The sequence below is a fragment of the Eretmochelys imbricata genome, chromosome 2, assembly GCF_965152235.1.
Source record: "Eretmochelys imbricata isolate rEreImb1 chromosome 2, rEreImb1.hap1, whole genome shotgun sequence".
Lineage (NCBI taxonomy): Eukaryota > Metazoa > Chordata > Testudines > Cheloniidae > Eretmochelys > Eretmochelys imbricata.
In genome coordinates this window covers 199,610,779-199,637,761 of record NC_135573.1, presented here as the reverse complement: position 1 = coordinate 199,637,761, position 26,983 = coordinate 199,610,779, and the positions used below count along the sequence as shown (strand labels likewise).

Sequence of the window (26,983 nt, the reverse complement as noted above, 5' to 3'; positions counted from 1 at the left end):
AGCCACTAGAGGGTGACATGACCACATGCACAGTCCTGTATTACAAGCCCTCCCTGTTAGATATTATCATATGCTATCCCTGTTAGATGTGTTTATAGTGAGAGTCTGAAATACAGGAGTAAAAACTTCCATCTGGAGAGCCATTTTGGAGGGAATCATGGATTCAGACACAGTGGAGAACATCTTTAGTTCAGGACGCTCTTTAGCTTTTGGTACTGAAATTCCAGAGTTCATTCCCCAAGACCACCATGGTGAGTGTCTTTGTATGCAGCTGTAATGTGTTACACAGGGTCATGATTAAAACATGAGACTGGAAGCCTATTTTTAGAAGTACTGAACACCCAAACTCAATAAGAAGTCAATAGAGATGCAAGTGTTGAGCATCCCTAAAAATTCTGGGAGACTAGACAACTTTTCCTCTGATTCACAAAGCATAAATTGGTGGTAATAATCATACGTACTGTACTTTGCAGGTGTGTTGCACAGCTGGACTCATTTACGTTTGTAAAACGCTTTGAGATCCTCAGTTGCAAGGAGTGATAGAAATGCAAAGTACTATGAATTATTATGATGCACAGTGGTGATATTGCAAAAAGAAAAGGAGTACTTGTGGCACCTTAGAGACTAACCAATTTATTTGAGCATAAGTGGTGATATTCTTTGTTTGCCCAGCCAGTAGACTATATTACACAGTTTGCTGTCTGACCTCTTGATATACTTTTGGAAACTGAAGGCACTGAGCCACATTCAGCCCTGGTGTTAACCCGTTGAAGTCAATGGAGGTAACAACAGGAATGGATTTGGTGCAGCATTTCCATTGAGATCTATGCCTTGGCCCACAGAAACGTGACTGACTGTGCTGGCTTCTGATCAGGTGAAAAGTACGGTGGGTCACTGTTGTAGTCAGATGTCACTGTTTTCTTTACGGCGGTGCCAAAAGATCAACTGCAACGGTTTTGCAGGAGCAGAAGAAGGCGGGGGGGTGGGGGAGGGAAGGCCATTGAAGATGCAGCACAATCTAGCCCAACTTTATTTAATGCGGCGCCTTCCATGCCCATGAGGCTCCCCAGCTGGTGGACTTCGCCACTGCGGATTCCTGCTCCATTCCCCCATCCAACCTGCTTTCCCCTTCCCGGAGCTGGCCAGCCGGAGCCCAGCCCGCGGCCGTCTCCCCGCAGGAGCGGCGGCTGCTGACATCACAAGCGGCCCTTCCTTTTGTGTGCTCCTGAGCGCACGGGGGCCTGCGTGGGGACAATGGAATCCTGAACTCGGGGCGCGGGCCAGTGGGAAGCTGCTGCTGAGGATGAGTCAAGGCTGAGCCCGGGGCGGGGAGGGGAGAAGCTGCTGCTGCTGCTTGAGGGCTGGAACAGGTGAGAGACGGGGAGGAAGCTGCTGCCGCTGCTGCTCTTGGACTGAGCCAGGTGAGAAGTAGTTGTTGCTCCTGCGGGGGGAGGGAGCTGTTTTGGGGCCGGGCGAGCCAGGGGCGGGAATGGGCAGGAGCCCGGCTCAGCCTTCGGGCAGCCCCCTAGGACCGGGGCAGGGAGCTGAGCCTCGGAGCCTCTTTATTCCGCCGTCCCCCCCCCCCGCCCCCCGCGTCCCCCCGGGCAGGGCACTCGGCGGAGGAGCCTCCATCTGCGGCCCCCCGAGGCTGGGGCTCCCGCGCCGCCTGTCCCCTGGGGGCGAGTGCGGCCGTTTCCCCCCAGCCCCGGCTCGCCGAGGGGCCGGGGAGGAGCGGGGCAGCCATTGCATGGGTAAGAGTTGCTGTTGCAGCACTTCCGCTTCTCTCCCAGCAAGAGACACGAGTGGCCAGGCCCAGCCGCGCCGCGGAGGAGCCGCCAGACACAAAGGGAGAGGTACGGAGCGGGGCCCCTCTCCCCGCAGGGCACCCCCCCGGCCAGGCCAGGGCCGGCGGCCCGCGCGGCGCGACCATGGGCAGGGGCCCGGGGCCCCGCAGGTATCGCCCCCTCCCCGCAGGGCCCGCACTGGGGGGGGGGGGCAATTCTCCCTATCGGGGAGCGGAGCAGCTCTCTCCTGGAGGTGTGCCCCGTGCACGTACTCTTTTCTCTCCCCTTCCCCCCCCCCCCGGCTCTGCTCCCCACCATCACCCCCCTCCCCCGGCTCTGCTTCCTCTCTCCTGGGGGCCGCTGTCTCCCCCGCACCCCAGCGGGGACCGCCGCCCCTCCATCCCTTCCCCCCCGCCCCTGTGGGCACTACTAACTTCCCCTCCCTTGCCCCAGCAGGCCTCGATTTCCACCCTCCTACCTTCTTTGCCTTCTGTGGGCATTGATCTCTCACCCATACCTAGGCATTGGTACCCCCCTCCCTCTCCCATCACCCCCCTCACCCCCTGTAGGCACTGATCTCCCCCCATACACCCTGCCTGTCCCTCACCCACTGCAGGCACTCCTCTCCCCCCCACATCTGCCTCTTACCCCCTGCAGGCCGTCATGTTCGTTCTCCCTCCCTCCCCCACACACACCCTGCCTGTCCCTCACCCCCTGCAGGCACTCATATCCCCCACACACCTGTCCCTTACCCTCTGCAGGCATTGGTCTCTCTCCCCCCCTTGCCTGTCCCTAACCTCCTGCAGGCACTGATCTCCCCCCACACCTGTTCCTCACCCCCCCTCCCCCACAGGCTCTGATATCTCTCTCCCCACCCCCCTTGCCTGTCCCTCACCCCGTTGCAGGCACTGATCTCCTTCCCACAAACACTCTGCTTGCTTGTCCCTCACCTTCCCAGACACTTATTCTCCCCTTATAGCCAATGTCTCCCCACTCCTGTTGCAGACATTGATTCTGCTGCTTTTCCTTTCCTTTTCCTCCATGTGCCGTTGAGTGTGCAGAGGGGACGGGAGGCATCCTATTTATATCCCATGCGCTGGGGCTGGATAACTGGGGGGTGAGGATGACTGGCTTCTTGTGTGTAGTTTGGGTGAGATTAGAAGGAATTACTTGCAGCTCCTCTGATCTTTGCAGCCTCCTTCTTCCCAGTCCCTGTTCACTCAGCCTCCACACACACACCCCCCCCATTTCTGTTCTTATTGAAAGAAGACATTCAAGTCCCTCCCCTCCCCCAGTGTTACTGGTGCAGGGAGAAGCTGCTGCTCCTTCTGCTGAGACCATTTCTGTTCAGCGTGCCTGTCTGTGAAGGCCAGAAGGGAGGGAGAGAGAGAGGAGGCCCTCTCTAAAGAGAGTGCGACCCAAACACCCTTTGCCTATGAGACTGTTGTGAGTTCCTTTCCCTGTGCATGCGTTCATTGTTTATTCCCCACATCCTGCGCTGTCTCCTCTCCAGGTCTGGGTTGAGTGGTGGGGGGGGGTCGCTATGTCGGATGACGATTCGAGGGCCAGCACCAGCTCCTCCTCATCTTCATCCTCCAACCAGCAGACAGAGAAAGAGACAAACACCCCTAAGAAGAAGGAAAGCAAAGTCAGCATGAGTAAAAACTCCAAGCTCCTCTCCACCAGCGCCAAGAGGTGAGACTGTCTGCAGCCAGACACCATGTCACTGCTGTCTCTCTGCCTATATGGCCTTCTGTATCTGCCCCATTGCTGCTGTTCCTCCTCCCCTCCACTGAGTGTTAACTATTTCTGTTCCTCGTTACTGGCATTTACCTTCGACATTTCCACAGAAATTACTGTTGCCCCATCTCCCCTTTGTCACTATCTGCACTTAGCAAGAAGCTTCCCCCAAACATTACCACTTCCCCCATCTCCTCCTCACCATCTGCACTCAGCACCATTCGTCCCCACTGATATTACTGCTCTCCTCAGCACCTGGTTTTAGAGCCAGATCTCTGTAGGGATTAAAGCCTATGAGCTTAATTCCTGCTCTGCTACTGAAGCTATGTGGCCTTGAGGAAGTCATTTGTAAAATGGGGGTGATGATGATGATGATAACACTTAAGTCACAGGGGTGTTGTGAGTAATAATTAATTAATGTTTACTTTGACCTTGTATGATGATAGATGTCATATATACAAACAGTTGTTATATAGTGCCAGTCCTCCCCACTAAACGCATTACTACTTCCCAGTCTCCTTCTGACCTGCATTAAGGCTTGTGTACCTGGGGAATTACTATTCCAGAACAGCTCTCCAGGTGAACACTCTTTTCTAAAATACAAGGGACTTTATTGTGAAATAATTACTCTTCTTAAATTATACCAGAATAACTTCTCTGGAATAGCTATGCCAGTCAATATCCCCCATGTAGAGAAGCCCTTAGAGCCAACTCACTTCCAAAACGTTACTGCTGCCGTACTTGAGCCATTCTCCATGTCACCTGAATCTCAGCACCATCCCGCTCCAAAAAAGCTCACCTAGCTGAGCATGAAACTTCCAAGCAAGCTTTCATTACTCTGTCAATAAGAACAATAATCCGTTTGGTTGGTCATTTAAAGCTTTGCAATGCACCAGCAAAAAGCTCGCGATCTGTACGTGTCAAAAAGGGCTGGTTTTTTTTGATTGCTCAGCCAATGCTGTGCTGTTGTGCTCAAGAGGTCCTTTGGATTTTGTAGCTTTCAGGCAACTTGTTGACTTCAGAACTTGTCTGAGCAAATGGTTCCTTGGCAAAGTCACATACACAACAGCTAGTGGTGGTTGGACGAGAGGCCATAGTTAGTTATAAAATATCTGTAAAGGCCTGTTGATTGTAAATTGGTTGGTATGAATAGGCTTTGGTTCTTATTATGTGAGACAAATAGAAGACAGGCAAAGGAGGCTGGCTGAGTGTGGAGGAGGGGAAGTAAAGGAGGCTGTCTGCATGTGCAGTGGGGGGAGGTTTGGAGGGGAGGCTTGAGTTGCAGTAGTGGGGTTCTGGAGAATGGGGATGGTAGCTGGTGGTGGTGGGAAGGAAAGTGTGGAGCTGTGGATCCCAGAGAAGTAGAGACAGGGAGGATCTTGGGAAGGGGCTTTGTGGACATAAGGGAGGGGACTGGGGGGCGGGGCTTTGGGTGGCAGAGGAGATTTGGAGGCTGTGTTTTGAGAGCAGATAGGATCTTGGAGATGTGTGACTATTCTCCTCTCTTTGTGTTTAATCAGAAATGGATCAGGGAGCGCATGGAGTTGGTCTCTGTTGATAGTTACCCACCCTTCCCAGTCAGAACTTCTCCAGCCAGTTCCCCAGGATGCTAAGTGGGGAAGGGGATTGTGGCAGTGGCTGTTTAGCCCATCTCAGTGAGACAAAGATTCATAATTTACCACAGGCTGTAGTGCTCTCCTCACAACGAACACTCACATTTGCAAGGAGGATCTGTCTCATTGTCAGTATGTTGGAGGGGGATGGGGCCTTGTCCCCCTGTGTGTGGGGGGGTGGATCAGTGGACCAGGCTGTGGAGCTGATATGGGGAGAGGGAATGTCTGTCTATTTTTCTCTGTGTTTCTGTCATAGGGTGTCTACCCCACTGTGTGTGTCTGGAGTGGTCTTGTCTATACAGGCTGCGGTGTGTAGGATGTGTGTGACTATAGGCTGTAGTGAAAGGCTCTGGCAGTGGGGAAAGGCTCCAGCAGCAGGGCCAGCTGCAGTGAAAGGCTTCAGTGTAGGGAGCTGCTGGAGCATTTCCCTGCTGCCTCCCCTTGCCTGAGCCTTTCACTGCGGCGTATAGTTACACATACCCTACATACTGCCTCCTGTGTAGACTAGACCACTGCAGGCACACACAGTGGGACAGATCCCTATGATTCCCCACTGCTGGAATTTTGTACTGTGGTGCGGAAAGGCTCTAGGAGTGGGGAGGCAGCAGGACACCACACTGTTGAAAATAGCAGTGTAGATGTTGGAGGCACTGCTTGGTCATGTAGAGAGCTGTGTAGGGTACATACCCTAGATTTCTGGCATCTCTCTACTATACTCACCGAAGCAGTGTCTCACCATCTACGCTATTTTTACCTGTGCTAGTTGGACATGCAGTGTACATACTCTACATGCCGCTGCAGGTGTAGACCTACCCTGTGTGTTCCTGGAAGAGTGAGACACATACAGTGTCACAGTCAGCGTGACTTATATCTGTACTGCATGTGTGTGTTGACTGTGAGCCCACCTAGTGACTTACCTTTATTCTTTCTTGTTTTTATTGCCTTAGGATTCAGAAGGAATTGGCTGACATCACCTTAGATCCACCTCCCAATTGCAGGTTCGTTTTGATCCTTCCTTCCCAGGGGGAGGAGAGAAAGTATGCTTTTTATTGTTTGTAAATATCCTTATAAGTTCTAGATGCAGCAGAGGAATGATCACTTAGATGACATAAAATACTCTCATGAATGCTTGGATGACATAAAAATAAATCCCCTGCAGGAGAAAGCTCAGGAGACATTATGTGTTTTGACATGAATTTTCTGTTTGTTTTGTTTTGTTCGTAATTGCATTAGAGTTTGTCACATTATCTGTGTGTGTGTTTCTGACAGCGGTCAATATGGAAGAGTGTGAAAATGTGCCCCTTTTCGGTTTTTCCTGGTTTACAAGTCTAATGCTTGACTGCATTAATTTTTATTTATATAAGAGTCCTGCCAAACAAGCAGAAAATTGTCAAATCTGTGTGGGTTCTTTCCAGCTCTGACAGTTCTATCCTAAGCAATAACACACAGTGGAAAAGGGGGCGCTGTTAGTTCATCAGTGAGTATACGCACTGAAGAAGCGCGTATGTTATCTGATGAAATCACACCCTGGGATATGCTCTTGTCCTTTATAGAATGGTTACTTAAACTATGTTTTAGAGATTTAAACATTATGTTTAGTATCTACAAAGCTTTGTGTTCATCACCTAGTTGCCCTGATCCTTGGTGATTCCCCTTGGCATTTGAGAATGAGATGGTTATTGGCAATGTCTTTGGTTGTTCCTGTTAATTAAACGGGAAGGCTGCTTTCAACTTAGTCTCTCCCATTTGGCCTACTGGAGTCTTGTTTCCAAAGACATTCTTGAGTTCTTTATCTGACTCTGCTCCTTGTGCCTTTCTGCTGCTGCTGAGCTAGGTCTGAAGCCTTTGATGTCAGGGGTAGCAGCAATTAAGAGAAAATGCAACTTAAAATATATTTTAAAATCAGTCAAGTATTTAGAATGGACATTTTGCCCCCACCTTTATATTGCTGGTGCTCTGAAGCTTCTTGCTACCCTTAGCTGGTGCACAGGGAGACAATAGCACTGGAGTTCAGCAAAGGGGCCATTAACATCTCTTTCAAAACCACTGTCAAGCATCCTAATAACTGGCAGTGGAATGGGAAAAGAGTATATGAGTACATGGGAGGTATGGGCTGAAAGGAGGCCTCCACATTGAAATGGATCAGCCAAAGACTCCAACTCCCCACCCTTGTTGCCAAAGGATCAACAACAATATCAGTAGGTGGTACACAGAGGGGGAAAAAAGAAAAACAGGTGATTAGGAAGTAGTAAATTGTTAAAGATTTTCTTAATGAATAAACTTAATTTATTAAGTGTTTGATAAGGTGACTTTTTAAAATTCACCTAGATAGTGCAATAGTACAGTGGTTTGATTGGCGAGGAAGGTTTTTGATATACTACTAAAGCGTGTGGTGTTTGGAAGAGAACTACACGTGGGTTTTGAGCTCTCTTCAGCCACTGCTATATTGTTTTAATGGTATTAATGTGCCCGGAAGCTGTTTTCGTGGGTGCCTAAAATGCTTCTATATAACTAAATCAGGTTTCAGCCTTCATCTGAACCATCTTGGAAAGAATATCAAAACCCTAAACTGTTCCTATATAAAGAAATTGGAGTCATTCATGGGTGTGGGTTAGCTTCCAGACTACTTTGTTAAAATGTAACATGGCTGCAGAGGTGGTTTCTTATTTAAATAGTGCAGTCCACTGGGGATAGTAATATCAAGACACAATACAAAAAAGGTTGGATTTGTAACGTGTAAGCCTTTATGAATGGTTTTAATGGTGGAAAGCAGTTAATAGTACAAGCCATACATTAGTATAAAGTCGTATTATAGTTTTAGGTATCCTGGATCTGACCTTCAAATGAATTAGCATGGAGATTGGTAGTTTTATCTAACAAATAATGTTGTAAAATTAGAATACGTTAAGCTAACCTATAATGTGTTAAGTAGTAAAGCACGAACAGTGGTTTTCGTATGAAACCAGGTGTTTTCGCATTGCCATTCAAGCTGTAGTATTTAATATCTGTATTTTCTAGTCAGAGTAAGTACAGTGTCTGTTTTTATACTTGTGGTTAGTTTGGTTCAAAATGCTAAATGCCTTACACTTCCTGACATGCTTCGGGCTTGAGGCTGTATACGGCAGATTTGCTAAGTGTGGACAGATGCTGCTTGCCACAACAGTGAGAAGAGTTCCAGCTATCAAAGTTATGTGGAGTATTTACTTCCTGTGGAAGGGGAAACTGTCAAATGGAGGGTGGGGGAAAGTTATGGTACTGAGACTTTCTGGTTGCTGTGTAATGGTTAAGGTTGCAGGACTTTGCTCTGGGGAAGCCTGCATTAGTTTACACTGAATATTAGCGCTGTGAGAGAAGTATTAAACTTGGTTTTAGAACATAGTTTTAAGTCTCCTGCCTCGGTAACTTTAAAAAAAGGCTTGTTTACCCTATGTCCTCTCTGCTCAGCTCAAGCATCTCATCTGACTACCTCCTTTGTGTTCTCTCTCCTGTGCCTTGGTACTGTCTTTTGTGTATTACCCTCCTGCTGGAATCGGGGCTTCTTTTTTCCTCCATCCTCTCCTCCTTTAAAGCTCTTCTCAAAATCCATTTATTGGAGGAGTCTTACTGGGTAACATTTTGAAAAGCACCAAATTCCTGTTGACTTTCAGTGGGGCTTAGGCTTCTAAGTGACTGTCACTTTAAAAAATGGGACTTAGGATCCTTAGGCTTTTTTGAAAATTTTACTCATAGTCTCATTTATATAGAAAAAATGCTGCGTAACTCTGAAGATTCACTACTTTCTCAACCAGCCACTTAATCACACCTTTGTTGTCATCTTCTGAACTGTTCCCTAACATCTCTGTGTTTGTCAGCTCCTTGTTGTTGTCGTCCATGTCTTATTCTGGGGTCTTACTGCAAGGTGCTCAGCACCTTCAACTCCCATTGAAGTCCATGGTAGTTGAAGACATTTAGCACGTCCAGAAGGAACCCAGAACACTGAAAGACCCCCCTACCAGGCAGAGACTCAATCATTATTTATTTTGTAAATATGCCTATCCATGATGCTATGAAAGTGGTTGTTCATTTACTAAATTTAAATTTTCAAGCAAAATAGCTGAAGAGCAAATCAGGATTTTAATTATTGCAGGGGTGCAAATATATGTTCAGACTTGAATTTTAAAAAAAACAGACCTTGAAGATGCTGATGACTTTCTAACTGTAGTACACTGAATAGAATTCAGATATTTTTCTGATAGGTGTTTAAGATATTAGTGTTCTCTTACATGGCATAGTGTAGCTACAGCATATGACTAATTTTAAGTGACTTCTATATCTCTCATTCTTAGCATGCTAACATTTTATGTGAAATGATTGAAACAGGATGCTGGAAAGCTTTAATTTTCTTTTCTCCATTTATGGGATGATTTGGCTTCTGACACTGGTGATGAGAGGTGTAAAATCAATATTTTCATTGCAGATGTTTAGTGATAAAACAACCAGACTGAAGGGATTGTTGGTTAATGTGAAATTGAGGTTAACATCATAGGCTTTGAATATTACACATTTGGATCCCAGTCATAATGAAATTTCAGTTCTCTCTTTAAATATTAGCTTGTATAAGGAGGTGAAAGTCATAATCTGGGCTGGTTGTTTTTTTGTGTCATTGGTGTGTTGAGTGTCTTATAGGGCTTTGTTTACATTACACATTTAGATGTCGTGGAAGTCTGGTTCCATGATTCTCTCAAGTCATGGTTCTAGTTTTCTTTATAAACAGGGCTTAACTGTATTTAATCACATTAATCAATATCTAAAGCCTTGGATGCATCCATGTGACTGGATTTCTAAGGCTGTATCAGGGACATGATTAAGACATTAACTGCCATTTACACTGTCTATCTCAGGTACTTATTTGGCCTCTATTGCCATAATAGCTGAGTACCTCAAAATCTTTAATGTAGTTCTCCCTGTATGGTGTTTTCCCCATTTTACAGGTGGGGAACTGAGACCCACACTGATTTCAATGGAAGTTAAGAGCCAAAATAGCTTTGTGGATCTGGGCCCGAAAGATTAAGGCCCAGGTTTTTAAAGTTATTTAGGTCCTGTTCCGTTAAGCATTGCAGTACCTAACTGACTTAGTGCTTCTAAGTGCCTGTCACTGTTGAAAATGAGACATAGGCTCCCAAGTCCCAGTGACTTTCAGTGAGAATTAATCTTCTAAGTCAGTTAGGTGTGGCAATGCTGAACAGAGCAGTGCCTAAATAATTTAAAAAACCAGGACGTAAGCGTCTTGCCCAAGGTCACACAGGAAGTATGTGCCAAAGGAGAGAATTGAAGCCGCGTCTCCTGAATCCCTGATATGACAGATATTGCAATTTCCTGCAATATCCTTGAAAGACTTCGCTGTATTAAGTTTATATATTATTGTGGGCCAAGATTGTATGTAACCTTTCTTGGCAGAGACCTGCATGTCACTCCATCTTGACCAGGGATTTTAAGGTTGCACAGCTCCCTGATTTACACTGCTATCCTCAGCAAGCCAGAGCTTTTCTGACCCCAAACCACTGCCCACATGTCATGCTGCACCCTCCTGGTGCAGATCCATCTGACCCCCATATCCCCCCGCACGAGAGTGGAAGGTGGTAGTTAATGGGGAGACATTTATTGGATGGGGAGATACTGCGACAGTTAAAACTGTAGTTAAACCTCATGTTGTGAAACCCCATCAGATGCTCCCAAGGTGTGAAATGTGGGTTAAAGTTCCTGGTGTAAAAGTCTTCACTCTACCTACAGCACAGAATTCTATACAGACTAGGAAGGGTCAGGGATGCTGGTTGTAGTTGTGTTGTCAGATATCCCATATTATTTGCTTTTGAGGAATGATGTTATGGCTGTAAAAGCATAAGGGGTGAATCAGACCCCCGAGTTAGCTACAGACGGGTTAACCAAAATGCAAATAGAGTAGCTGTCTGAGGTGTATCCCTCCTGTCCACTCCCCCCTCTCTCCCCCCCCCAATCCAGGTGGAATCAAGTTACCTTCCCAGTATGTGCAGACAAATACCTGAGGAGAAGGAAAGTGAGACAGTTTCCTACTGCAGGGGAATGACAAGATAACATGAAGTTAAAATCTCTGAGTCCTGAAGCCCAGGCCAGGGTAATAAGCTCTCTGCCTACCCTTACCAGGGAACCAGGCACAGTACAGAGTACTGGCAACATCTCCAGCCAAAAGTAAAGACACTGAGGCAGCTGCAGGGCACTGCCAAATCTATGACACCTACCCAAGGATGGGAAATGCCCACTGAAAGTGTATGACAGCTGCTTGGGAGATGACAAAGGTAACTGTGGCCAGAAAGAAGGGGGAACTTCCCCCCACGGTCTCTGACTGCCTGATGGTCTGTGAAAATGTAAAGGACCTTGAGCCTGGTGGGGGGAGAACTGCTGTGCACTTTGACTCAGTATGTGGGGATCAGGGGACCACCCCAGTGGGATGGGGGATCAATACACTTTCCTCTTCCCCCCCCCCCCCCCCGGGCCCTGATGTCTGAGGAGATGAGCAGAGAAAGGAATTTGGCTGAGGGGGAGATTTGAAGAATCTGTTAAAAGCGGTGCAGAGAGCTGCATCACAGGGAGGAAGCCCTACCTTATTGCTCCCTTCTGTCCGAAGAGTTACTTTCTGGAATACTCCGGGGAGCGTGGGAAGCTCAGCCCACCATGGGGCAGCTAACTGCTTGAGGGACAAAGGGACACCACATACCCTCCCTAGAATCCAAGGGGAGGTGGTAGGGGGAGGACCAGGTCTCAGTTTCACACCCAAATGTTTTGGGGGAGTAAGTATATGCAAGAACTCCACCCTCAGAGGCTCTAATGGGAGAAATTATACAGGGTGGAGGTCAAATGACTGTGTGGATTTTTGAAGGAAATATGCTCGCTTGCTAGTGGAATGTTTATTATATGTATAGGTGAAATACGAAATTAACCACCATCCAGGGAATAAACCTCTGCATCCTCCTAGGAGGATGATCAAGCACCCAAGTTGCATCCCACTTCTTCTGGGGGTAGATGTGACAGATATGACCGTTTCCTGCAATATTCTTGAGACACCTTATTGTATTAATTTTCTGTATTATTGTGGGTTGGAAGAGATGTGACAGATGAAAGACCTGGGAGTTCAAAAAAACAATGAAAATGTGCCAGACAAGCATGGATTTTTGGGACAATAAGTGTTCAGTGGATTTCCTGGGGTATACCTAGAGATAAGTTAATGTAAATTCTCCAACTCCCCATTTTGCAAAAACCCAGCCTTTTGAAGCTATACCATAAGGAGAGAGTAATTGTCTGCTAATTACCTGTTACTGAAGGTCAAGATCTAAGGCCCAAGCTGAGTAAAGAAACAGCTGATCTGCCCAGCCATTGTTCTGGATCTAAGATGGATGAACTTGTAACCACAGGGAAACCCTAGTTGTGGGTTTTGAAGGACTAAAACATACCAGAGCCCTAGGCTGGAGTTGGGGATGATCTTTGGAAAGCAGAGAATGTGAGTTGGTTCTTTTATTGTTTTTAATAATGCTGTACTTCTTTTACATTCAGGAAAAACTGTGCTTGCTTAGGAGGAGTTGTGTTATAACTTATAACTGTGGTAATATACTGGTCATAGCCTTTGGAGAGAGAGGAAAAACTCAGGAATTGGCCTGTTTAGGCAGTCTGGCTTACTGGGGATATTAGAATGTAAGGCAGGAAGCTGTGCAGCCTTAAAACCCCAGTCAGGAGGAAGAGACACATGTGGGTCTCAGGTAGGGTTGCCAACTTTCTAATCGCACAAAACTGAACATCCTTGCTCCATCCCTTCTGAGGCTTCGCCCCTTCTCTGAGGCCCCACCCCCGCTCACTCCATCCCTCCTCCCTCTGTCGTTCGCTCTCCCCCACCCTCACTCACTCGTTCGTTTTCACTGGGCTGGGGTAAGGAGTTGAGTTGAGGACTCCGGCTGGGGGTGCGGGCTCTGGAGTGGGGCCAGACATGAGTTCAGGGTGCGGGAGGGGGTGCACACTCTGGGGTGGGGCTGGGGATGAGGGGTTTGTGGTGTAGGAGGGGGCTGGAGGGTAGAGCTGAGGGGTTTGGAGTCTGGGAGGAGGCTCTGGGCTGAGGCTGAGGTTCGGAGTGTGGGAGAGGTGTGGGCTCTGGGCTGGGGGTGCGGGTTCCGGGGTGGGGGGTTTCAAGGTGCGGGAGGGGGCTCCTGCCTGGGGTAGGGGGTTGGGGTTTGTGGGGAGGTGCAGGCTCCAGTGGGGAGTTTGAATGTGGGAGGAGGCTCAGGGCTGGGGTAGGAGGTTGGGGTGTGGGAGGAGGTGCAAGGTGAAGGCTCTGGGAAGGAGTTTGGGTGCGTGAGGGAGCTCAGGGCTCGGGCAGGGTGTTGGGGTGCAGGGAGCAGGCTCCAGGCAGCGCTTACCTTGGGGGGGCTCCCCAGAAGCAGCGACATGTCCCTCGGCTCCTAGGCATAGGTGTAGCCAGGCTGTTCCGCATAGTGCGTGTTGCCTCTGCCCACAGATTCTGCCCCCCACAGTTCCCATTGGCTCCAGCTCCCAGCCAATGGGAGCTGCGGAGCTGGCGCCTGGGGCGGGGGCAATGCACGGAGCCCCCCCGGCCACGTCCTTCCACCTAGGAGCTGGAGGGACATATCACCATTTCCAGGAGCCGCGTGGAGCCAGGTAGGGAACCTGCGAGTTCCACCAACTGGACTTTTAACGGCCCAGTCAGCAGTGCTGACCTGAGCCGCCAGGGTCCCTTTTCAACCGGGTGTTCTGATTGAAAACTGGACACCTGGCAACCCTAGTTGGCCTAGAGAGGTGACAGCAGCCTAAAGTGGATGTCGTTGGCAGACCACAGAGGGGGAAATACAGATGCAGTTTCCCTGAACTGTGACACCAGGTTAGCATTCCAGCCACTGTACAGTCGCTTCAAGGTGGAGCTGCAATGTTGTAGAAAGGTTCTTGAGCATAGTGGGACATGAAATTACCCTATTTAAACATTACCTCGTCCATCTTGTCTCTCTAATGTCCTGGGACCGACACAGTTACAACTACACAGCATAAATGATCATGTTTAAATATGTATGCAGTCTTTCTAGTCTGTGCCGAGGGACCAAAATGGTTATAACTAGGATAAAAAAACCAACAACTTTACTATAACTAAAACAAACTTTGGTCCTGTCCATACAGGCAGGATCAGCCATTGTTTAGGCCATGTCTACCCTATGAGCACTACAGTGCTGCAGCTATGCTGCTGTAGTGTAGACGCTTCCTACAGCATCTGAAAGGGTTTTTCCACCTCCATAAATCTACATCCCTGGTTGGCAGTAGCTAGGTCAATGGAAACGTTCTTCTTTCATTCACCTAGTCAGGTTTCCAATGTGGGTTATTTTGGTTTAACCTGAGCACCAGAGCTATGTCAACCTACCTTTTAAATGTAGACCAGGCCTTAAATATGATGATTTTTCACATCTCTCCTTAAAAGTCTTTAACGTCTCCAAACAGTAACCTTTCACAGTGGAAAAAGCTGTCCTGAACCAATGTTTTAAAATTTAAGTTAGCATTGTTCCTTGGCTCTTCCAGTGTACTTTTGTGTCCAATCTTTGTAACTTCCTAGGATAAGGACGAGATCTCTCTTAGTGTCTTATGCAAATAAATGGTCAGTATTTAAATAAGAATTATGTCTCAAGTTGTAGGGCCCTACACTTTTATAGCTTGTAGGAACAAAGGTGAGGAATAGCCACTGTTTTCAAAATTCTACAGTAAGGGATTATGACTTCTGGACTAACATAAAATCTGCAGAAAATGAGTGGCTCAAAAGAGCCATTTTGAACTCTTTAATTTTAATTAATTAATGGACTTTATTTGCATACTCAAAGTGTAGCTCCTCTTTTGACTAAAGTTGTTTTTATATTGCTGGAGATACTGTACGAATGTACTTTCTAAACAGCTCAAACTTGGGTAAATGCTTTAGAGATCTTGCTTTTAAGTTGGGTGTATTATTCAAGAACAGACTGTAGTTGTTAAAGCACAATATAGGGGTTTTCTTTTTCTGTGTGTGTACACTTGAAAGAGAGCTTCCTGAATGCAACCACCATCTCATGTACCTTTTCTCTTATTGCATTTTTTTAATGATCTGTACTGAAGTTGAGATCATTATAATTTTAAAAGCTGCAGGTTCTGTTATGCATTTGTGGCTTTTGAGGGGGAGGAGGTGACTAAAATGCAGGTCATTTTCATTTAAAATACCCAGGTTGCAAAAGTGATTTTTGGTACATTTTATTCATTCCTCTAAAATGTAAATATTTTCTCTGTTAAATTTCGAAGTGTGGAGGTGGGGAAAGACCTTCATAATTAGTGCTATGTGACCTTAGAAAATTATCTTTTGTCATATAAACTATCAGTGGTTTCCCCCTCTGTTTGGTATATAATCTATAGAAAAATTACTCTTCCTTTTAGAAACTATTAACTAATTTAGTGATCCTCAACAGCTGTGTGTGGTCTGTCTTGCAAACCTTGAAAAGAATGCAATTTATATACTTGGTAAATTGCAACTTTATGTAGCTATTCCTTCAGGCTAAGTCATCTGCTTGATGTATTCAGACAAAAGCTGCATAGGAGCAACCACTTTACTGTAGATTGATTAGTTAATATTACAGGAATCCACATTTCTGAGGTCAGGGAACTATTTTAATCAGCTCCCTTAAAAATCAGAAGCATTTTAGTGGCAGGATCCTTGAGAATCTGTGGCAGTAGCTAGGCCGATCCTGTGGTAGAATTTGTCTGGCATATCCTTGTTCAGCAATTCCAAAATGAACTATGCTCTGTGCTCTTGTATGCCAAATATCAGAATGCTGAATCTTGAGAGCAGCTGTGAAAGTGTATCAAGGCTTCAGACGGGTCGAAATCCCTATCGCCCTCCACACATTCATATACAACACTTAACTTTATTATTTAACTTCCATCTTTGTTGTCCTTGGCGAACACGAGGCAATTACGTTCACTGTGCTACTTACATGTTTTACCCAACAGGAATGCTAATACTTTGTCTAGGGTTAAGGAATCTGTGATCTTTAATTTTGTGTAATTTCATTTGTCCTAGTATGTTGTGTTTCAATTTTGTACTTTGAACTATTTTATTTTTTTAAGGAGGCAAAAGATACATTTCACCCATAGGTGCATGGTGCTTTATAGAAATAAAAGAAAACCTTGTCATTGCCCCAGAGTGTTTACGATCTAAATGCTCTATCCTGTAAAGTCTGCATACAGATAGTAGTTTGTCATTGCTCCCCTCTTCAGGTGGCACTGGGTGCTTCAGGGTTTGATAATCTTATAGGAAATTTCTTGCCTCTCAGGATCTGAATCCAGGCCAGGTTGGTGGTGACTGAAAGTCATTTCCATCAACTGCTTTATGGCTTATGTGAAATGAATTGGCCTCAGTCAAGTTTATAGTAGTCAAATATCTACATCACAAAACTTCCTACAGTGTTGGCACCCTTGTGAGAGGGGGATGCTGTGAGAACGGAGATGGAACCGATCTTTACCAGTCAGAGTGGCCCCTCCAGTTCAAGTACAAGCCCCCTTGGTGAGGTTGTGTATAGGAAGCTTGTACCACTCCTGCCTTTGCTGCACCTTTCCTGTGATTCCATTCTCCCTTCATGCCAACACCGCACCTTTTGAAAGCATTGAACTTATTAAAGAAAGAGGATGTGTGTGTGTGTAAGAAGTTGGGGAAACTGACTTCCTCATATCTTATAGATTTATATGAAATAAAGTTAAGGGCTACATTGTTCTGCTGTGATGCCATGTGAGTTAAACACAATGAAATTAATGGGACATATGAGTAGTTGCACTAGAATCACACTTCTCTGCACGCTTTATAATTTGAACAAATACTTATTTCTCAACAAAGATTTAACAGGTTTGCTTTCATTCCTGACTTTTTTCAGAGTAACAGCCGTGTTAGTCTGTATTCGCAAAAAGAAAAGGAGGACTTGTGGCACCTTAGAGACTAACCAATTTATTTGAGCATCAGCTTTCCTGAGCTACAGCTCACTTCATCGGATGCATCAAGCTTACGCTCAAATAAATTGGTTAGCCTCTAAGGTGCCACAAGTCCTCCTTTTCTTATTCCTGACTTTATTACAGAACATTTATTACTACATTGTGAAGTACTATTAAAAAAAAATGGCAACTGTCAAAATAAAATGCTAGTATATTTTGGAATTCAGTATTTTGTTGTTCGCTTACTTGCCAGTTTGCAAATGTCAGTAGTCTGCAATGGGTCTGCCAGACATTAGTGCAAATTATAAAGGTTCTACAATGTGTGTAATAAATGTATACTGTGCATGAAATATTAATTGACGTTAGCAGCAGAACATCCCACAAATATGTATGCTTGAGTGCAGTGCACACAATGACAAATAAGCACTGTTATATTCTTTATGGAAGTGTGCTTGGATGGGGATAGTGGCATACAGAATCATGGTCTGTAGCCTAAGTTCCCTCTAAGTTGTGTGGCCGCGCAGATGCCTATTAAGCCCCGCTCAGGGCTGCGGCAGGGAGAGGCACCCCTCCCCGCCAGCCCCAGGGCAGACCTGCCGCTGCCAGGGGAGAGGCGCCCCTCCCTGCCGGCCCCAGGGCGGACCTGCTGCCACCGGGGGAGAGGCACCCCAACCCAGCCCCGAGCCGCTGTGATGAGAGAGGACTGGAGGGGAGTCCTCTCTCCCTGCTGCAGCCCTGGGACAGCCTGCATCCCCAAACGCCTCATCCCTGGTCCCACCCCAGAGTCCGTACCTGAACCTCTGCCCTGAGCCCCCTCCTGCACCCTGAACCCCTCATTCCTAGCCCCACCCCAGAGCCTTCACCCCTAGCCAAAGCCCTCATCTCCCCGCAACTCCTGCCCCAGCCCTGAGCCCTCTCCCACACTTCAAACCCCTCGACCCCCACCCCCACCACATGAATTTTGTTATGTGCACCAATATGAAGGTGATGTGTCACACATCACCGCCGTATTGGTGCACATAACAAAATTCATTCCGCACATAGACATACAAAATTCGAGGGAACACTGCCTGTAGCAGATACATTTGCCTGATAGCGCTCGGGTTTTTCCCTTTGATTTTGCAACTAAAAGTCTAGACCAGGAAAGATTGACTCTAGGTCTTAAAAAGTGGGCCCAGGCCAACTTTTGGCAATCCCTTTGTTTAAGAGAAAATCTAAGTAATTGAATTAAAAACTGTATAAGATTAATGTTGCCAAATTCTGGTTTTAAATTTCCTCTGGTCCTGTATTTTTAAGGGAGCAGCATTATGGAGCCCAAAATATGGGTCATGATTCCCCAGTGTCTTGAATCTTTTTATAGTCATTTGCACAGGTGTGCAGTAAGTGTAAAGCACTGCCATTCTGATTTGGTAGTGTTTTCACTTGTGTACCCAAGGTGCAAGGCAGTGGAGAACCAGACCATGATGCACTTTAACAGCTGCTCTCAAGAGTCATCATTCTGATATTTGGCATATGATTTCTGTCTCTGGAGTTGTTGGCATTGGAAAATCTTGAATTGGTTTTGACATTTTTAGAAGCAACAGTAGATGTACGCTGCTGTGATAGAGGTAGTACCTATGGCAATTGGGCTGCTAATATTTATTACTATTTCTGCCATAGGTATCTGAACAAAACATTTTACCAATGAAACTAATTCCCTTATCTGTAAAAAGGAAAAGAAGGTTTAAAATAATGGTCTCTAGACTTCTGGAGTGAATCATACACTGGTTGAAAGGGAGATCAAATATTAAAAATTAATCCTGAAGCCAAAAAGTGGTTTTTCATGATCGATAAGTCAATGAAAAGGTTGTGTGTGTTTGGGGGTGGGGAGTCCTTGTGGTATGGACATAAAGAGAACTTTGTCAGACTTTTAGGAGACATAGGAAATGCTTCAGCAAAGTAATATTCATCACACCAAAAAGAAACGGTCAGGTTAACCATACAAATTGGCTATTTCAGTGGAAGTGTTAAGATGCTAATGTGGGGGGTATATGCTTGTGAGAGAGAAATATTCAGGTGGATGCTCTTAGAAAGTTTTAATACGTTACTTGGTATTCTGACCAAGTATAGAATCTGGCTGCTCTGAGAAATGGCCTATAAACTGTAGAGAAATCGCAGTATCTTTTAATTAAAGCAGTGCTTAATTGTTGCAGATGGCCTTGAAAGATTGCTAAAATGCATGCAGTTGTAATAACATACAGTTTAAAAGCAAATATATCAATATTGTAGTGTATCATGAAGGCCTATTTCATCAGAAGTTTCTGATCTATCAGACTAACAGTTTAATATTATACTTGCCCATTAATTATTTCTTGTGGGTCCTAGTAATCTTTTTAAGGCAAATACGTTAGGTAAAGAATCAAAGCATTTACAGTTGTTGTCGGCTTTGACTTCAGTTTGTAAATGTGTTCTTCAGCAATAAGAATTATCTAGTGTTTTTTGTAGGATAATTTTAATTTTGAGAACATATTTGTATTTTAGATTGCTTTGTTGACAGCAGCAATGATATTCATGTCATTTAATTTGGGATAGTAAAACCAAGACTCAGAATTATTTTAATCAGTAAACAAACAGACAAACATAGTTGGTTTAGGTTGTAAATAATCAAATAAAAATGTCCTTGAGTAAATAAAAACCTGATCCTGGCCCCAACACTCCATTGCATTAAATGTTTTGCACTCTTGCTCCTGGTGCTAATCAGAGTTAAACACAAAGGGCTTGTCTTCACTACTGCCGACATCGCGCAGCGTAGACACTGCTTTAAGTTGATATAGGTTATGTCACTTGGGGGTGGGGGTTTCACACCCCTGAGCGATATAACTTACATCGACTTAAGCAGTAGTGTAGACAAGCCCTGAAGATCCAGACATTTGATGTACTTGGGTAAAAGGATCCTCAGGTAATACAGAACTGTCTTAATGGCTACTGGAACTTCCCATGAGGGTTATTGATAGCGAGATAGCTTGTGCCCGGTGATTGGCCGAGTATTCACCAACTCCAGGGCTCAGACCTCCCTTTAGGCACACTGAACACTGTTCAGGTGTGTGCCAGGAATAGGCCTCTTGCAACTTTTTATTTTGTATAGCAGCTTTCATACCAATTGTATCCACGCATACTTGAGAGAAAACGAAACAGAGAACTAATGATGAGTGAGTGAGTGAGTTATAGGCCAGGGAGACAAGATAGGTCTTCTGTTGGGATTTGAAATGAAATTCAGTCACTGGGGTGGAAAGATACAGTAAAGCCGTTCAGGATGGCGGGAGCCTCTGGGGAGAAGGTAGTAAAGTAGTACCAGTGGCAAGATTGTACGAAGGGACGTGGGTGGATGGTAGGGAGTAAGAGAGATGATGTCTGTAAGGAAGACTTAAGACAATTATGGATTGGTTCCTGAAATGAATGGTGGCAATGAGGGTGTGGAGTGAAAAATAGACTTTTCTTCCCTTCCTGCCCCATCGTGTTAGTTTTACTTTGTTGTTGGCCATAGCAAGAAGCAGAAGGAATAAGGTATTCTCCTATATGGGATAGAAATGGGGGTTGTAGGAGAGGCCAAAAACAGAAAGGGAGGGAGACCAAGAAACAAACCCAGACGGAGAGGGACACGCTCAGATTGAGACCAGGGCAGAGAAAAGCAAGCAAACAAGACAGGGATGGAAAAAAAGGAGTGGCTCAGAATTTAGTAGATACCATCTAACCTAGGCCAGTACCAAAGATGGGAAGCTGCAGGCTTATGTGTTGGAAGCCCTGGAAGAGGTTACTAGAGCTTTCCCACCAAACGAACGAAGTATCTGATCTCCTGTTTCCCTGCTCTTTGTCCTCCTGATTTCAATCCTTTCACCATATTCCTCCTTTGTCTGCTTTTTCACTTAGCTTTGTGCCTTCAGCCATGCAGCCCACCCACCTCCCTGCACTGTGCCTGGGTGTAACAATCTCCTTGCCCTCATGTGCCAAGCATCCCTATGCTATTCCTCCCTAAACTCCACCTTTTAAAGCAATCCCTGCTCACTTCTCATCACTCACCCTCTTATCCTCACTTTCCTGAAGAGTTAATCTGTGATTTGTGCATATGTGCCTTGCCTTATTTAGACTGTAAAGTCTTCAGAGCAGGGACTTGCCTTTTTATCTGTTTGTAAAGGGCTTTGTAAATTTATAGCCTGATATAAATGTTCTGTAATAACAAATGGGTTTAGTCCTTGGACGAGTAGGTCTCACATTTTTAAAGGCTTGCTTACTCTTGTGGCAGTTTTTTATGTGATCAAAGTAAATAAGTGAGTTGCCTTTATTCAGTAACTATTGTAGAATATTGAATATGTGATTTGGTTATTTTCCAGTTTTATGCACATCAAGGTTATCGCAGCTGTTACGCTGTAATAGTATCAGAAAGTAACAGGCTGATGTGTGTTGATATAATTACTTTTATTCTGGGTAGTACCCAGGGAAATAAATAAAGGTATCCAATAGCTAATCTTTTTGGGCTATCTTTGTGCTCCTACTTTACCCTCTGCCTCGCTAACTGGAAGAAGTGAAACTATTTGTTAAGAAAATGTTAGTTAAAATGCATAACTATGATATGTGTTAAGGCATTACAATTTAACATACTTAGTATTCAGTGTGTATATATAATTTTGAATGAGACTATGACTGCTCTGTTATTATACTCGAGTTTTGTAATGTGTGAGGTATTCCTTACTTGTAGACATTTTTCTACAAAGATAAAAAATATTCTAGCTCCTACTTAGTGTGGGTTGTGATACATAGGCATTTTTACATAACTTTTCTTAATAGGTTCCAAACTGTAACTATAGGTAAGGGGACTGTAGCCCCCTTACTAACATTCAGTGGGGGTGTTTTGGTTGGCTGGCTCCCTGTACTAAAAGGGGAAGGGTCTATGGGAAACCAGGACCCTGAGACTGATAGTCCCGAGGAACAATGGGGAGAGGCCAATGCTCCAGGTCAGCCTGAATGACAGCGTGGACAGACTAATCAGAGAGTCAGGAGGCCAGGGAGGTCCTGTCCTCAGTGTGAGCTGGATTTTCCTGGGTCAGACAGAGTGGGGCTGAGCTAAGGAGAAAGTAGGGGCCCAAGCTAAGCTGGGGATTAGAGCTGTGCCAGATCCAGAAGGACCAGAAAAGCAGCCCAGAGAGAGCAGACCCTGTCCTGGGAGCAGAGCTGCAGCCCCAAAGCCAGAGGCACAGCCCAGAGAGAGCAGAGTTTCCCTGGGAGGAGAGCTGCAGCCCCAAAGCCAGAGGCACAGCCCAGAGAGAGCAGAGTTTCCCTGGGAGGAGAGCTGCAGCAACCAGAGCCAGAGGGGCCAGAAAAGCAGCCCAAGAAGTAGGTCAGTGCTGGGAGCAGAGTCACAGAAGCAGCCTGCAGAGCAGACCTGTCCTGGGAGCAGAGCTGCAGCAACCAGAGCCAGACGGGCCAAAGAAGCAGCCCAGGGAGCTGGAGGCAGGGCAGCAGCAGCAGTGCAGAGACAGAGCGGTGCTGCTGGGGCTGGAGCAGTCTGGAGCTGGGCGCGGTGAGCAGCTGGGGAGAGCGAGGGGGACCCTGGGCAGCGGGCCCAGCACAGGGAGACGCCTCAGCCAAGAGGCTCTGCAGGCCAGGCTTGGATCGTAACCCCAACAGGGCAGGGGCGACACTGGGAAGAAGGGTCCTACCACTTAGAGCCTAAGAGCGTGTGGCCACCACCAGAGCAAGAGTCCAACCCACAGCATCCCTGCGGCAGAGCCAGGGCCTGAGAAGAAGGCCTGGGACTTACAAGGAACAGACTGTGAACTGCCCTGGCATTCCAGAGACACTGTTTTTGTGATGTTCCCTGCCACAGAGCGGGTTGATGTGTTTCCTTTAACCTTTTCCATTTTTCCTTATTCTTTGTAAAATTAATTGTTGATCAAATAACTTGCATTTGCTTTAACTTGTATGTAATGGTCAGTGGGTCAGAGAAGTGCCCAGTGCAGAGAGAGTACCCCGGAGTGGGGACACCCTAGCCCCTGTCCTAGGTGACCACAGCAGGGTTGGGGGTCGAGCCCCCCAGGAATCCTGGACCCAGCCTTGTTGGGGTTACGAGGACTCTGCCAGACAGGAGAGTGGAAGCAGGGAGGCCACTGGGTAAAGGAAGTGGGAGCGAGGACTCAGATCCTTTCACTAGCCCACTTCACCGGGGTAGCGCAGAAGCCAGGAAAGTTCCCCACAATAGCGGGACTATTCCCCCGCTTACATATACATCATTGTGTATGTGCCCACACTGAAATCTTTGTTAATTCAGAGTGGAGGCTGCTAAAGTGTATTTCCCATCACTGCAATCACTAAATACCAAGGAAATAGCCAATTAAGCTACCCGAGCTGAGTTCTGGCAGGAGACCTTTGAGGAGAGTCGGGGAGGGGAGTTTGATGGAACAGCATAAGGGGTTGGGACTCTGTACCCAGAGAGAGGAGGATTGTGGGATTCTGGGAGGGGTCGCATTAGGTAGGCAGTGCTTTGACCAGGGAGACATTGGAGGTTTGGGGTTCTAGTTGTGAAATAGGAATGGAGTCTGAAGACAGAGAATCAGAGATGCGGGGTGTTAGGAGATGTTGGGGGCTAACTCAGGGGTCAGGGCTCTGGCAGGGGAGGAGATCAGGGGTGCAGGCTGTGGAAAGGGTAAGTGAGGCATGCACTACACCCCCCATCAGGCCAGGCCAGGACTAACTGGACAATTGAAAAGGGCAGCATAGGGATGGGTTTGAATAGAGCTAAGGGAAGAGCTGGCTGGGGCCTGGATCTGAGGAGGAGGATGGGGCCACTAGCTCACAAATGAGCCAGTGAAGAATATTATGCACAGATGGGTCTTCACTGACTCAGGTCTGGAAGTGGGGGCTTGTTGGGGAGCTTAGAGAGAGGAGCTTGAGTTGAAGATTGGACAGCTACTACCCATCAGGGAAGGCTCTGTAGTATTTACAGGGAGGGGCCAAGTGTGAGGGCTTGGGAGGAGAAGGCATGGAAAAGATAGTGCTTGGCTGATTTTTCCAGCCCAGTGGCAAGCCTGCTGTGGGTCACTGGAAAGGAATCCATTCCCTGTACAGCACCTGCCAGGTTCCTGGCTCCTCACACATGTTTCCGGGACCATGGCTCCTTACACGTTAGCAAGGCCATGGATGTAGTAGGCTCTTTAAAACAAGCGAAGTGCTCCTGTTCTGGCTCGCAGCACTGGGTCGCCTCTCTGCCAAACTGTAACAAGTTAATGGACTGGAGCAGTGAAGAAGCACAGTAGTCTGTTCCAGGGCCAGATTAACCTTTCGTGAGCCCGGTGCCAAACATATTTGTGGGCCCCCATGGAGGCAATGGAGCATGGCGCGGGGAAGTCAGTCCCCAGAGCGAAGGGCCAGCCAGAGGCAATGGGGCATGGCATGGCAGGGGAAGCTCCGTCCAATGCGAGGGCACTATTTGCAAACCAGCAGTTGCCAGACACATAGTGGCCTTCCCGGCCCTGTGCTGCCAGCATGCCCCTTCCCCTCGGGGGCAGGCCAATGCCAAGCCGCACAGCCTCCCCACCCAACACCCCCTGACTCCCTCTGGCCAGAGTCCCCCGGGACCCACTATGCCCAGGGCCCCTCCAAACCCACCCACAAATGCACAGCACCCTGCACACCACCCCTGCCCACAGCCCCACCACAACTGCCCAGCACCCCCCACAGAACCCCCACTCCCTAGTGCCTCAACAGACACAGATCCTCCCTGTCCCTTCACAGCCCAGCACCCCCACATACTCTCCACAGACCCCACCCCCTGCCTCCCGGGCTGTTGGGAGGCGACTGTGTCTGCCGGACTGAGCTGGCAGTGCAACCAGGGCCGGGAATCGTTCCGGCCCCTTGGGAGTGGTGCGATCAGCCAGGCCGGGGCCTGCCTGGCCGGGCTCCCTCAAGACGCACTTGTCTGGAGGGGCCCAGTCAAGCCCCTCACACTGTTTCTCTCCCCACACCTGGCCGAGACTGGCCAGGCTTCTGCACCAGTCCCAAGCGGCTCCGCTCTAGGGAGACAGGTGGGGCCCCGCAGGTGGTGGGAAGCAGAGACTGTGAGGTGCACTGGGGTCCAGCCAGGGGGCTGAGAGGAGCAGGGGGTGGGGCCAAGGAGTGGAGAGGAGCCCTCGGCCAGCTGGTGGGCAGGCTGAGAGGAGCAAGTGGTGGGCGTGGGGAGCCAGCGGAGTCTTGGGGCGCAGTGCCAGGGGAGCAGGCCGTGGCCCCTTCTGAGCATGGGCCTGGCTCCATGGAGCCACTGTAAATCCGGCACTGGTCTGTTCCAGTTGCCTTCTCCAGCAGCACCACGCTGCTCCTGAGGGCCCCCCTCCCAGCTACTCTTGCAGTCCACACTGAGTCTTCTCCACTGGCCTATACGTGTCACCATTGCCAAGCCCCTTCAGCGCAGGGAAGTCTGTAGCAGAGATGGTCTCCCATCCATCCCAGCCACAAAAGCAAACAGATGAACAACACTTTACTAATTTGTTTTCAGATTAGGTAATGATAAGCATCTTTGCTAATGAAGTTGTGCATGACTTTTGAAGTGTCCAACTATTCAGATCATTAAGTCATAAGGGTTAAAAAAAAAACAGAAGACTCCCTGGGAATATTTTTTTAAAAGGAGTGTTTTTAAAGTGTTTAGTAGTATTTAAACTCGGATGGTTTTGAAATTGTAATTTCTTAGACATATTTAAGTCTGTCCTCATTGATAGGGTAAACGTGGGTAATAAGACAGGCATGGTTTATCTTTCTAAAGCTCTTTTCAATCACAGGTGCTATGCGGAAAATGTATCTCAAATCTAAGTTTGAGGCTCCTAGAGTATTTCTATAGTGTCCAGTAGATGCAGTGTGTGTCTGTATATACTTACGTGGTGAATACAAGTGGACAGTACCTAGATCTGGTGCCAGCAGCATGTTTTAGAATTAAAAAAATATATATTTTTATTAATTTCTCACATGCACTAAAATGTTTGGGAGAGTCAGCAATATAGTTTTAGCACCTGATTTTATTTTTAGAGACATAGTCCATTTTTCAGGTGTTAAAGTAACACATCAAGGGAGTTGTGAAATTTGACTAGATTATGCCTTTAGATTATCCTTTAGTGGTGCCCAAGGATTGAAAATACATAAGGTTTCAGCCCTTGTTGAGGATAATGCATGAACTGTATCCTAGAAACAAAAGGCTTCATTTCAACATGTTGATGTTAAGACAGTTTCGAGGAAGTACGTGCTATAAAATATTTGTGCATTCTGATATATGAAATATTCATCGCACTCATCTATTTATTTATTTATTTATTAGCTGCCAGGCTTATTGCTAGAGTAACTGAGTACCGTACCAAATTATAGAAATCTAGTGGTTCTCTCCTGCATGCGTAAGGGTGTGAGAATTTTTTTTAAAATCAGTGACTGTGAGATTACTGTGCTGAAGAGTTGTACCTTGCATTTTGCCCTTTTAAACTGTGCTGATTTGGTTTATGGATTTATTCCCTAGAAGGGGATAATATCATTCCCTATGTAATCTTAATGCCTCCTGATGAGGACCAAATATCTGCTCACTTGTAAATGGGAAGAAAAGCCATCACTCTTGACCTTTCTCTGGGGCCAGTGACCACAGAAAGACATTGATCTGTGAAAGGAAAACTCTTTTTTAAATTCTTGCATCAATAGTGACACATCCTTGAAGGACTTAATACATCTGTACACATCTGAGAATCCTAGAAAGGTTGTGAATGACGATTGTTTTACGTGGCCAAGCCTGTCCACTTATCAACAAACTTGGATAAAATAAGAACTGTTTCAAATTTTGCATCTTTC

At 46.7% G+C, this 26,983-nt stretch overlaps 1 protein-coding gene across 2 annotated transcripts in view; it reads left to right on the top strand.

The window, feature by feature from the left end:
* Window positions 1–1,167: 1,167 nt before the first annotated feature.
* The window catches only part of UBE2E1 (ubiquitin conjugating enzyme E2 E1), a 62,857-nt gene continuing 37,041 nt past the window's right edge, over window positions 1,168–26,983 (top strand). Inside the window, exons 1-3 of one of the 2 annotated variants that reach the window (XM_077811276.1) lie at window positions 1,168–1,421; window positions 3,298–3,479; window positions 6,085–6,135. In XM_077811276.1, coding sequence (XP_077667402.1) covers window positions 3,328–3,479; window positions 6,085–6,135 — 203 coding nt within the window. In that variant the 5' untranslated portion in view covers window positions 1,168–1,421; window positions 3,298–3,327. Of the gene's footprint in view, window positions 1,422–1,757; window positions 1,854–3,297; window positions 3,480–6,084; window positions 6,136–26,983 lie in introns of those variants that run through there. The other variant, XM_077811275.1, reaches the window with a different exon arrangement.